At 49.6% G+C, this 13232-nt stretch overlaps 1 protein-coding gene across 4 annotated transcripts in view; it reads right to left on the reverse strand.

The window, feature by feature from the left end:
- Positions 1 to 13232, reverse strand: part of dym (dymeclin) — a 228912-nt gene that overhangs the window by 17772 nt on the left and 197908 nt on the right. For all 4 annotated transcript variants that reach the window (XM_020484782.2, XM_031826159.1, XM_031826158.1 and 1 more), the window contains exons 15-16: positions 9498 to 9680; positions 7482 to 7595 (exon numbers count right to left, since the gene is read on the reverse strand). In XM_020484782.2, the coding sequence (XP_020340371.2) occupies positions 7482 to 7595; positions 9498 to 9680 (297 nt within the window). The remainder of the gene's footprint in view (positions 1 to 7481; positions 7596 to 9497; positions 9681 to 13232) is intronic.

The following is a 13232-nucleotide window of genomic DNA, read 5'->3' on the forward strand; positions in this document are numbered from 1 at the left end:
GCCAATCTCAGCTTCCCTATCAACGTTAACATATGTTCCCCATGCCAATCTCAGCTTCCCTATCAACGTTAACATATGTTCCCCATGCCAATCTCAGCTTCCCTATCAACGTTAACATATGTTCCCCATGCCAATCTCAGCTTCCCTATCAACGTTAACATATGTTCCCCATGCCAATCTCAGCTTCCCTATCAACGTTAACATATGTTCCCCATGCCAATCTCAGCCTCCCTATCAACGTTAACATATGTTCCCCATGCCAATCTCAGCTTCCCTATCAACGCTAACATATGTTCCCCATGCCAATAAAGCCCCTTGAATTGAATTGAATAGAGAGCGACACAGACAAAGAGAGAGGGAAAGAGAGGCTGGCCCTATCTCTGGATGGGTCCTTTGTCTCTGCCTGGGGACTGAGGGCTGGTGACGAGGGACGGGGGACTGAGAGACATAATCGGGCCAGTCTGACGCTGCCGGAAAACTGTGGTGTCAAATCAAATCAAATTGTGCTGGTCAAGCACACATATTTAGTAGATGTTATTGCGTGTGAACAGGCAGTGGCTCAGGTGGTTGGATGTCCTTGATCTTTTTGGCCTTCCTGTGACATCGGGTGGTGTAGGTGTCCTGGAGTGCAGGCAGTGTGCCCCCGGTGATGCATTGTGCAGACCGCAGCACTCTCTGGAGAACCCTGCGGTTGCAGGCGGTGCAGTTGTCGTACCAGGTGGTGATACAGCCCGACAGGATGCTCTCAATTGTGCATCTGTAAAAGTTTGTGAGGGTTTTAGGGGCCAAGTCAAATTTCTTCAGCGCTGTTGCGCCTTCTTCACCACACTGTCTGTGTGGGTGGAACATTTCAGATCGTCAGTGATGTTTACGCCGAGGAACATCCCAACTTCTCCACTGTCCCGTCGGTGTGGATAGGGGCGTGCTCCCTCTGCTGTTTCCTGAAGTCCACGATCAGCTCCTTTGTTTTGCTGACATTGAGTGAGAGGTTATTTTTCCAGGCACCACTCTACCAGGGCCCTTACCTCCTCTCTGTAGGCTGTCTAGTCATTGTTGGTAATCAGGCCTACTACTGTTGTGTCGTCTGAAAACTTGATGATTGAGTTGGAGGCGTGCATAGCCACTCAGTCATGGGTGAACAGGGAGTACACAGGATGGGGGCTTGGGCATGCACCCTTATGGGGGAGAACATCAGTTAGCTGTCCCTGGGGCATTCTCACCTTCTGTTACCCGGCCAGGGACAAACGCATGTCTGGCTGGCTCATTGTAAGGCACTGTTTCTATACATCTATCATGCTCTTCTTTGTCTATGTCTAGTTCATTCAGCTCTTCAAGGCTCTTCCAATAGAAGAAGAATATATGGAATTTAACAGATGCTTTTATCCAACACAACTTAGATCAGTGAGGGCAAAAGTGTTCTATGTCCTGGTTCAGTTGATCTGGGTGCTTTAGAAGCAGTTACTACATTCAGCTCAACCCAGTGACAAATGGCCAGATAGACAGCCAGTGGAAACATGGTTAATGTCTCTCCAACTCTTGTCCATTTTAGTACTCTACCATGTCATCCTCACTTTAACAAACTGCTAGGCACTTGTCTGTTTAAGTGCTTTGAGAGGACAATTATAGATGTATTGATGATTCCACACAGCATTCATCTTAGCCTATGGATTTTCATTAGGAAGCTAAGGCTGTGTCCCAAATGCCCCCCTATTCTCTAGGCACGCAGGCAGAGAAGTGATGATTATCTCTGAGGCAGAAGAGACTGAGGCAGAGTTGAGCGATAGAATGAGCGACCTAGATTCTCACACTGCTGCAGCGATCATATTGTGGCAGGATGCATCAGTCAAGGCCAGCCGGAGATCACAACTGAAGAGACACAAAGCTACAGTGAACTGTCAGTCAGAACTGTGTGCGTGTGATCGCTAGATAAGAGCTTGAAAGAAAACAAATGCTTTTTGAAAGCCAGTTCTGACAGATACATGATGAAGGAAGCTCTCTCAGCCCCAGAGATTGGTGATACAGAGGGAGGGAATTATTCACCTCCATTATCAGTGTTGAGATGTGTAGCAGGAGATATGGCTGGAGAGATGCTACACCTCCATTATCAGAAAAGCCACAGTGTTGAGATGTGTAGCAGGAGATATGGCTGGAGAGATGCTACACCTCCATTATCAGAAAAGCCACAGTGTTGAGATGTGTAGCAGGAGATATGGCTGGAGAGATGCTACACCTCCATTATCAGAAAAGCCACAGTGTTGAGATGTGTAGCAGGAGATATGGCTGGAGAGATGCTACACCTCCATTATCAGAAAAGCCACAGTGTTGAGATGTGTAGCAGGAGATATGGCTGGAGAGATGCTATACCTCCATTATCAGAAAAGCCACAGTGTTGAGATGTGTAGCAGGAGATATGGCTGGAGAGATGCTACACCTCCATTATCAGAAAAGCCACAGTGTTGAGATGTGTAGCAGGAGATATGGCTGGAGAGATGCTACACCTCCATTATCAGAAAAGCCACAGTGTTGAGATGTGTAGCAGGAGATATGGCTGGAGAGATGCTACACCTCCATTATCAGAAAAGCCACAGTGTTGAGATGTGTAGCAGGAGATATGGCTGGAGAGATGCTACACCTCCATTATCAGAAAAGCCACAGTGTTGAGATGTGTAGCAGGAGATATGGCTGGAGAGATGCTACACCTCCATTATCAGAAAAGCCACAGTGTTGAGATGTGTAGCAGGAGATATGGCTGGAGAGATGCTACACCTCCATTATCAGAAAAGCCACAGTGTTGAGATGTGCAGCAGGAGATATGGCTGGAGAGATGCTACACCTCCATTATCAGAAAAGCCACAGTGTTGAGATGTGTAGCAGGAGATATGGCTGGAGAGATGCTACTCCTCCATTATCAGAAAAGCCACAGTGTTGAGATGTGTAACAGGAGATATGGCTGGAGAGATGCTACACCTCCATTATCAGAAAAGCTACAGTGTTGAGATGTGTAGCAGGAGATATGGCTGGAGAGATGCTACACCTCCATTATCAGAAAAGCCACAGTGTTGAGATGTGTAGCAGGAGATATGGCTGGAGAGATGCTACACCTCCATTATCAGAAAAGCCACAGTGTTGAGATGTGTAGCAGGAGATATGGCTGGAGAGATGCTACACCTCCATTATCAGAAAAGCCACAGTGTTGAGATGTGTAGCAGGAGATATGGCTGGAGAGATGCTATACCTCCATTATCAGAAAAGCCACAGTGTTGAGATGTGTAGCAGGAGATATGGCTGGAGAGATGCTACACCTCCATTATCAGAAAAGCCACAGTGTTGAGATGTGTAGCAGGAGATATGGCTGGAGAGATGCTACACCTCCATTATCAGAAAAGCCACAGTGTTGAGATGTGTAGCAGGAGATATGGCTGGAGAGATGCTACACCTCCATTATCAGAAAAGCCACAGTGTTGAGATGTGTAGCAGGAGATATGGCTGGAGAGATGCTACACCTCCATTATCAGAAAAGCCACAGTGTTGAGATGTGTAGCAGGAGATATGGCTGGAGAGATGCTACACCTCCATTATCAGAAAATCCACAGTGTTGAGATGTGTAGCAGGAGATATGGCTGGAGAGATGCTACACCTCCATTATCAGAAAAGCCACAGTGTTGAGATGTGTAGCAGGAGATATGGCTGGAGAGATGCTACACCTCCATTATCAGAAAAGCCACAGTGTTGAGATGTGTAGCAGGAGATATGGCTGGAGAGATGCTACACCTCCATTATCAGAAAAGCCACAGTGTTGAGATGTGTAGCAGGAGATATGGCTGGAGAGATGCTATACCTCCATTATCAGAAAAGCCACAGTGTTGAGATGTGTAGCAGGAGATATGGCTGGAGAGATGCTACACCTCCATTATCAGAAAAGCCACAGTGTTGAGATGTGTAGCAGGAGATATGGCTGGAGAGATGCTACACCTCCATTATCAGAAAAGCCACAGTGTTGAGATGTGTAGCAGGAGATATGGCTGGAGAGATGCTACACCTCCATTATCAGAAAAGCCACAGTGTTGAGATGTGTAGCAGGAGATATGGCTGGAGAGATGCTACACCTCCATTATCAGAAAAGCCACAGTGTTGAGATGTGTAGCAGGAGATATGGCTGGAGAGATGCTACACCTCCATTATCAGAAAATCCACAGTGTTGAGATGTGTAGCAGGAGATATGGCTGGAGAGATGCTACACCTCCATTATCAGAAAAGCCACAGTGTTGAGATGTGTAGCAGGAGATATGGCTGGAGAGATGCTACACCTCCATTATCAGAAAAGCCACAGTGTTGAGATGTGTAGCAGGAGATATGGCTGGAGAGATGCTACACCTCCATTATCAGAAAAGCCACAGTGTTGAGATGTGTAGCAGGAGATATGGCTGGAGAGATGCTACACCTCCATTATCAGAAAAGCCACAGTGTTGAGATGTGTAGCAGGAGATATGGCTGGAGAGATGATATACCTCCATTATCAGAAAAGCCACAGTGTTGAGATGTGCAGCAGGAGATATGGCTGGAGAGATGCTACACCTACATTATCAGAAAAGCCACAGTGTTGAGATGTGTAGCAGGAGATATGGCTGGAGAGATGCTACACCTCCATTATCAGAAAAGCCACAGTGTTGAGATGTGTAGCAGGAGATATGGCTGGAGAGATGCTATACCTCCATTATCAGAAAAGCCACAGTGTTGAGATGTGCAGCAGGAGATATGGCTGGAGAGATGCTACACCTCCATTATCAGAAAAGCCACAGTGTTGAGATGTGTAGCAGGAGATATGGCTGGAGAGATGCTACACCTCCATTATCAGAAAAGCCACAGTGTTGAGATGTGTAGCAGGAGATATGGCTGGAGAGATGCTACACCTCCATTATCAGAAAAGCTACAGTGTTGAGATGTGTAGCAGGAGATATGGCTGGAGAGATGCTACACCTCCATTATCAGAAAAGCCACAGTGTTGAGATGTGTAGCAGGAGATATGGCTGGAGAGATGCTATACCTCCATTATCAGAAAAGCCACAGTGTTGAGATGTGTAGCAGGAGATATGGCTGGAGAGATGCTACACCTCCATTATAAGAAAAGCCACAGTGTTGAGATGTGTAGCAGGAGATATGGCTGGAGAGATGCTACACCTCCATTATCAGAAAAGCCACAGTGTTGAGATGTGTAGCAGGAGATATGGCTGGAGAGATGCTACACCTCCATTATCAGAAAAGCCACAGTGTTGAGATGTGTAGCAGGAGATATGGCTGGAGAGATGCTACACCTCCATTATCAGAAAAGCCACAGTGTTGAGATGTGTAGCAGGAGATATGGCTGGAGAGATGCTACACCTCCATTATCAGAAAAGCCACAGTGTTGAGATGTGTAGCAGGAGATATGGCTGGAGAGATGCTACACCTCCATTATCAGAAAAGCTACAGTGTTGAGATGTGTAGCAGGAGATACGGCTGGAGAGATGCTACACATCCTTGCGTCCCAAATGACACCATATTACCTTTATAGTGCACTACTTTTTAACAGTGTTCTGTCAAAAATAGTACACTTTACAGGGAATAGGGTACTTAATAGCTATCTGGTAACAGTAGTAGTAGAGACACATGCCTTCCTGTTCAATGCCCCACAACAGAACATAGAACACATAGAACACATGCCTTCCTGTTGCAATGCCCCACAACAGAACATAGAACACATAGAACACATGCCTTCCTGTTGCAATGCCCCACAACAGAACATAGAACACATAGAACACATGCCTTCCTGTTGCAATGCCCCACAACAGAACATAGAACACATAGAACACATGCCTTCCTGTTGCAATGCCCCACAACAGAACATAGAACACATGATGAAACATTAAAATCGCCTGGCTGGGCGCCGCTGAAGATGGACTACATGGCAACGCATAGCGACGTCCCCAGATACATATTTCCTCCTTGATTCATGTGGGGTTGGGGAATTGTGGGTAGGCGGCGTCCCAGCACGGAGTGCAAGGTAACGAAGTGCTTGCTGGCAAATTGATTCCTCTCCCGGATCCAGCGTTTCAAATGGCACCCTATTCCCTATAGAGTGCACGATGATAGGCCCTGTTCAATAGTAGTGCACCATATATGGAACAGGGTGCCATTTGGGATGTAAAATGAAGACAAACTGACGGAGCTGTCACGTCTTCTTGAAATGTCATTATCTGCAGCAGCATATTCACCAGGCAGGAAGGATGGCAGTGGAGCATGACATTAATGCTGATGAAGATTGGAGCTGGACTTCATCTTAAATCATCCTCAACTCCAACTCCCCATATACCCAGTTTCAGCCCAGCTCCCACCTTCAGCTCCCATCCCCAGCCCCCACCTCCAGCTCCCATCCCCCACCTCCCAGCCCCCATCCCCAGCCCCCGCCTCCAGCTCCCATCCCCAGCCCCCACCTCCATCCCCCACCTCCAGCCCCCACCTCCAGCTCCCATCCCCCACCTCCCAGCTCCCATCCCCACCTCCCATCCCCCACCTCCAGCCCCCACCTCCAGCTCCCATCCCCAGCCCCCACCTCCAGCTCCCATCTCCAGCCTCCACCTCCCAGGCCCCACCCCCAGCTCCCATCTGCAGCCCCCATCCCCCACCTCCAGCCCCCACCTCCAGCCCCCACCTCCCAGGCCCCACCTCCAGCTCCCAGGCCCCACCTCCAGCTCCCAGGCCCCACCTCCAGCTCCCACCTCCAGCTCCCATCCCCAGCTCCCAGGCCCCACCTCCAGCTCCCAGGCCCCACCTCCAGCTCCCAGGCCCCACCTGCAGCCCCCATCCCCAGCTCCCAGGCCCCACCTCCCATCCCCAGCCCCCACCTCCAGCTCCCATCCCCCACCTCCCAGCCCCCATCCCCAGCCCCCGCCTCCAGCCCCCACCTCCAGCTCCCATCCCCCACCTCCAGCCCCCACCTCCAGCTCCCATCCCCATCCCCCACCTCCCAGCCCCCACCTCCAGCTCCCATCCCCACCTCCCATCCCCCACCTCCAGCCCCCACCTCCAGCTCCCATCCCCAGCCCCCACCTCCAGCCTCCACCTCCCAGGCCCCACCCCCAGCTCCCATCCCCCACCTGCAGCCCCCATCCCCCACCTCCAGCCCCCACCTCCAGCTCCCATCCCCAGCCCCCACCTCCCAGGCCCCACCCCCAGCTCCCAGGCCCCACCTCCAGCTCCCAGGCCCCACCTCCAGCTCCCACCTCCAGCTCCCATCCCCAGCTCCCAGGCCCCACCTCCAGCTCCCAGGCCCCACCTGCAGCCCCCATCCCCAGCTCCCAGGCCCCACCTCCAGCTCCCATCCCCCACCTGCAGCTCCCACCTACAGCCCCCACCTCCCAACCCCCCAAATCCCGATTGTTAATTACCACTGCTGTCTGTGTGTGTTTTTGGACAGGGTGTGTGTATGTGTGTTTATTACTTACCTTGAGGCGGTCATTGGGAAGGGCCTGTGCTCCCTTCATGATAACTTCCTGAACCCTTTCTACTGACAGATCAGTCCCTGCTGCTTCCAGACGCTGGCTGAAGAAACCTATCACCTGTGGGAGACAGCGGTAACAGAAGAACAAGTCAGACAGGGGTGTGTGTCTGTATATATATATGTATGTGGTGTGTTTGCTTGAGGGACCTGTGAGGTAAAGGTCTAAATACATGTATTTTCTGTGAAATGCCTTTACTTTCATCTAGGTTACTATGACAACTTTAAATGATGGTGTCAATCATTTAAGACTAGGTTGTCATGAAACCGAGGAAGTGATTTGATTTGACACCATTGACTGTGATGAGAATTTACTCTTCAACGAGTCTCGTTTCTGTACATGTATAATAACATATCGTGTAAGTGATTTAACTGTCGTCTCCTCTCAGCTTCATAATTCATTTCATCCTCTGCTTTGGGTCGTCAGGCAAGTCTACCACTGCAACAGATGTCCCTAACGTGATGACATTGGGAGCAACTTGTAGCCAGTGTAACTTCAGTAGCTGTAGTAACTAGCCGTGTAATCAGCATAAACGCTGTTAGCACAGACTGTCTGTTGACACTAAGGTCCAGTAGAAAACAATATCGCAACCAAGACTTAAAAATAACTGATATTGGCACAAGATGGAGTGTTTGGAACATAACAAAAAATGACAGTTAAAGAAAATGTACTAAATTCACTAATTCTACAGCACAACAATAGAGTCATGTCTTTAGTGGAAAACTAACGAAATCTTACTTTTTTATTTTCAAAATTCAATAATCACATTTTTGGGGGATTTTGAGTGCAGATGTTGACTTTTCTGTGCACCTGGACTAACTGTTGTGTCTGAGTATCCACTGATGCAGAGCATCTATTCAAATGATGGGGGGGGGGGGGGGGGGGGGGGTTATCACATCCTCTGTCCTTGTTTAATAACAACTAAGGAAACAAGGGCAGAGGAAGCAAGGATGGACTGATACTAATGTTTTCCGGACAGACCACCTGTCTGTCTTATGTGTTTCTCACATTTAACAGCTGATAAACGTATCATAGCAACAAAAATGTATCATAGCAACATGGAGTAGAAGATCAGGACTGCAGGTTGCCTAGCAGTTAGAGTGTTGGGCCAATAACGAAAGGTCGCTAGAGCCGACAAGGTGAAAAAGCTGTCGATGTGCCCTTGAGCAAGGCACTAAACCCTAATTGCTCCTGCCAGAGTCCCAGAGAGACATCTCTAACAGGCTGCCAGAGTCCCAGAGAGACATCTCTAACAGGCTGCCAGAGTCCCAGAGAGACATCTCTAACAGGCTGCCAGAGTCCCAGAGAGACATCTCTAACAGGCTGCCAGAGTCCCAGAGAGACATCTCTAACAGGCTGCCAGAGTCCCAGAGAGACATCTCTAACAGGCAGCCAGAAGCTATTAAGGAGCCTTTTGGACCTAGACTTAGCGCTCCCTCTGACACCGCCTGGTATAGAGGTCATGGATGGCAGGAAGCTTGTACCCAGTGGTGTACTGGGCCGTACGCACTACCCTCTGTAGTGCCTTACGGCGGATGCCGAGCAGTTGCCATACCAGGCGGTGGTACAACCGGTCAGGATGCTCTCGATGGTGCAGCTGTAGAACTTTGTGAGGATCTGGGGACCCATGCCAAATCTTTTCAGAGTTGTACTACGCTTCTTCTCATCTGACACTAGAATAGTAATCGACCCTCTGAGTATCTTTGCATCAGAAATTGAGGTGCGAAATTCTCTCCATCATGAAAATATATTATTTATTGTAAATCCCAAATCTTTGAAATGCTACAAAGCTTTTTCACAAAACGATTCTACTGGAAAGATTAGAGGCTTGCTAAAATTCAGCACAGCAGTGGAGGAGTTTCAATCCAAAATTGGCCATTGTTTTCAATGAGGATTTAGGAATTAATGTTTTGAGTGTGTGTGTTTGCGTGCTGGCATTCGTGCTGTGTGTCTCTGTCTCACCGTGTCGAGGTTCTGCATGATGTCCTGGAAGGAGGGGTGTGTTCTGAACTGTTCGAAGAGCTCTCTCTTGTAGAGCAGGGCGTAGACCAGGTTGGGGTTGTGGTGTAGAGAGTTTGACAGACACGAGTTGATGATCTCCAGCATCATCCTAATCACCTCCTCGATCACATTCAGGTCCTGGGCCTAGAGAAGAGATAAACTATTAACATAGAGGTCCTGGTGCTAGAGAAGAGAAACTATTAAGAGGTCCTGGGCCTAGAGAAGAGAAACTATTAAGAGGTCCTGGGCCTAGAGAAGAGAAACTATTAACATAGAGGTCCTGGGCCTAGAGAAGAGATAAACTATTAACATAGAGGTCCTGGGCCTAGAGAAGAGATAAACTATTAGGGGTCATAGAGGTCCTGGTGCTAGAGAAGAGAAACTATTAACATAGAGGTCCTGGGCCTAGAGAAGAGATAAACTATTAGGGGTCATAGAGGTCCTGGGCCTAGAGAAGAGATAAACTATTAACATAGAGGTCCTGGGCCTAGAGAACAGATAAACTATTAACATAGAGGTCCTGGGCCTAGAGAAGAGAAACTATTAACATAGAGGTCCTGGGCCTAGAGAACAGATAAACTATTAACATAGAGGTCCTGGGCCTAGAGAACAGATCAACTATTAACATAGAGGTCCTGGGCCTAGAGAACAGATAAACTATTAACATAGAGGTCCTGGGCCTAGAGAACAGATAAACTATTAACATAGAGGTCCTGGGCCTAGAGAATAGAAACTTAACATAGAGAGAGATACTAGACACAGAGAGAGAGAGAGATAGCAGAGGAAATTGTACAGACTTATAGGAAAATGTATGTGAAATACATATTTTTTTTAAATGGCATTCTTGTCCTAAAAAGATACATAAGAGAGAAGAGAAGGGAATTTAGGGTGGGTCTATGTAATCTAATAACCCTGATAAGGTGAACAACCCTTATACACAGGGTTCCTCAAGTTAAAGAGAAAGCGTGTTTTCTGAATGACTAGAATCAATGGTTTCCATTGGGCCTTAAATACAAAATGACAGTGTGTGTGTGTGTGTGTGTGTGTGTACAGGGCAGCCTAGAAGTGGCTGGAGCCAGGGAGGAAGCTGGGGGCACCACTAAGTCCGTAGGGGGCTGGACACGGACTAGGAAACAGGCAACACAGGGGCAGGCAGGCGAGCGGCAGAGCGGTTGTGTCATGTTGAGGGATAGCCATTGTGAAGTCTGCGTGGTTGAGATGTTATCTAACTCCATATAGACTGTCTGGAGTCTATGGCCACTGATCAGACAGCACAACAGCACTCTGCTATGCAAAACAGGAACATATTATACCTGCCTGCCTACCTGAGGGAGTGGGAGATAGTATAGAGAGAGATAGATAGATATATAGAGAGAGTGTGAGAGAGAGAGAGGGAGGGAACAGAGCCCAGAGAGAAGGGGAGGAGGGAGGGAACAGAGCCCAGAGAGAAGGGGAGGAGGGAGGGAACAGAGCCCAGAGAGAAGGGGACGAGGGAGGGAACAGAGACCAGAGAGAAGGGGAGGAGGGAGGGAACAGAGCCCAGAGAGAAGGGGAGGAGGGAGGGAACAGAGCCCAGAGAGAAGGGGAGGAGGGAGGGAACAGAGCCCAGAGAGAAGGGGAGGAGGGAGGGAACAGAGCCCAGAGAGAAGGGGAGGAGGGAGGGAACAGAGCCCAGAGAGAAGGGGAGGAGGGAGGGAACAGAGCCCAGAGAGAAGGGGAGGAGGGAGGGAACAGAGCCCAGAGAGAAGGGGAGGAGGGAGGGAACAGAGCCCAGAGAGAAGGGGACGAGGGAGGGAACAGAGCCCAGAGGCTCTATTACAGCCCTCCCTTCTTTACATCATGCTGTCGTTCACTCTCACTTTGCACAACCAACAATGTCTTTGTCTACCTCAGAGTTTCAAGGTACCCAGTTTACTGAAGGTCAAGGTCAACATCTTGTCATGTTCTACCAGCTCAAGTCTGGAACCTCATCTAAACAATGTAAACATGCACCATTGGCCTAAATACAAAACATATGAATGATCAAGGAACACCAGACAAAAGGACATGGTGCTACATGTGAATTAACACAGCCCTTTTCACCTACAGGTCCAAAACAATCCAAAACAATTTCCTCACATCAAGAGAGAGAGGGGACATCTCTACTTTGGGACTCCACAGAGAAAGGGAGGGAGAGATAGAACGAGACAGAGAGAGAAAGTGGCAGGGTATCTGCATCCACACGGGGCTGCCAGCCTGATGCTTGTCTACTTGCCACTTCCCCTTCGAAACCAACAGTCTCCTTTTCCCTCCATCCCTTCCCACTGCTCGTCTACTTGCCATTTCCCCTCCCTCTCTCTTCCTCCTTACGTCTCTCTCTCCCTCCCCTGCGGTTTAGCAGTGCTTGTCATATTCCCATGGCTGAGAGGAAAGAGCATGGAACTCTTCCCTTTACAGTGCACTACATTAGACCAGGGCCCCTAGTGCACTACATTAGACCAAGGCCCCTAGTGCACTACTTTAGACCCGGGCCCCTATGGTTCTAGTCAAAACTAGTGCAGTATAAAAGGGTAGGGTATAATAGGGTGCCATTGGGACGCTGATCATCATGTCTGTCTGCAGCAGGAGAGTGAGATCACTCCGCGTGCCTAAGACCAATGGCTTCTGAGACGCCAAGACAGAACCAGCCCACCAGCCGAGAGATGGAGACAGAGAAAGAGAGAGAAAGATGGAGAGGGGGGAGAGAGGGGGGGAGAGAGAGGGGGAGGGGGGAGAGAGGGGGGGAGAGAGAGGGGGAGGGGGGAGAGAGGGGGAGGGGGGAGAGAGATGGAGAGGGGGAGAGAGATGGAGAGGGGGGAGAGAGAGGGGGAGAGGGGGGAGAGAGAGAGATGGAGAGGGGGGAGAGGGGGGGAGAGAGAGGGGGGAGAGAGAGGGAGAGAGAGAGAGAGAGAGGGGGGGGAGAGAGAGGGGGGAGAGAGGGGGGGGAGAGAGAGAGAGAGAGAGGGGGGAGAGAGAGAGAGAGAGAGGGGGGGGAGAGAGATGGAGAGGGGGGAGAGAGGGGGGGGGAGAGAGATGGAGAGGGGGGAGAGAGGGGGGGAGAGAGAGGGGGAGAGAGGGGGGAGAGAGGGGGGGAGAGAGAGGGGGGAGAGAGGGGGGGAGAGAGGGGGAGAGAGAGGGGGAGAGAGAGAGATGGAGAGGGGGGAGAGAGAGAGAGATGGAGAGGGGGGGAGAGAGAGGGGGAGAGAGAGAGAGAGAGAGAGAGGGGGGAGAATGAGATGGGCACAACAATGGGCCTCTGGATCAAGTCACGGTATCTCTATGCATTCAAATTGCCATCAATAAAATGCAATTATGTTCTTTGTCCGTAGCCTATGCCTGCCCATACCATAACCCCACCGCCACGGGGCACTCTGTTCATAACGTTGACATCAGCAAACCGCTCACACACACGATGTCATACACGCTGTCTGCCATCTGCCAGGTACAGTTGAAACGGGGATTCATCCGTGAAGAGCAGACTTCTCCAGCGTGCCAGTGGCCATCGAAGGTGCGTTGTTTGCCCACTGAAGTAATTTACGACCTCGAATTGCAGTCATGTCAAGACTATGGTGAGGACGACAAGCATGCAGATGAGCTTCCCAGAGACTGTTTCATGACAGTTTGTGTAGAAATTCAGTTGTTCAAACCCTCAGTTTCATTAGTTGTCTGGGTGGCTGG

Source organism: Oncorhynchus kisutch, linkage group LG6, assembly GCF_002021735.2.
Source record: "Oncorhynchus kisutch isolate 150728-3 linkage group LG6, Okis_V2, whole genome shotgun sequence".
Taxonomy (NCBI): Eukaryota; Metazoa; Chordata; class Actinopteri; order Salmoniformes; family Salmonidae; genus Oncorhynchus; species Oncorhynchus kisutch.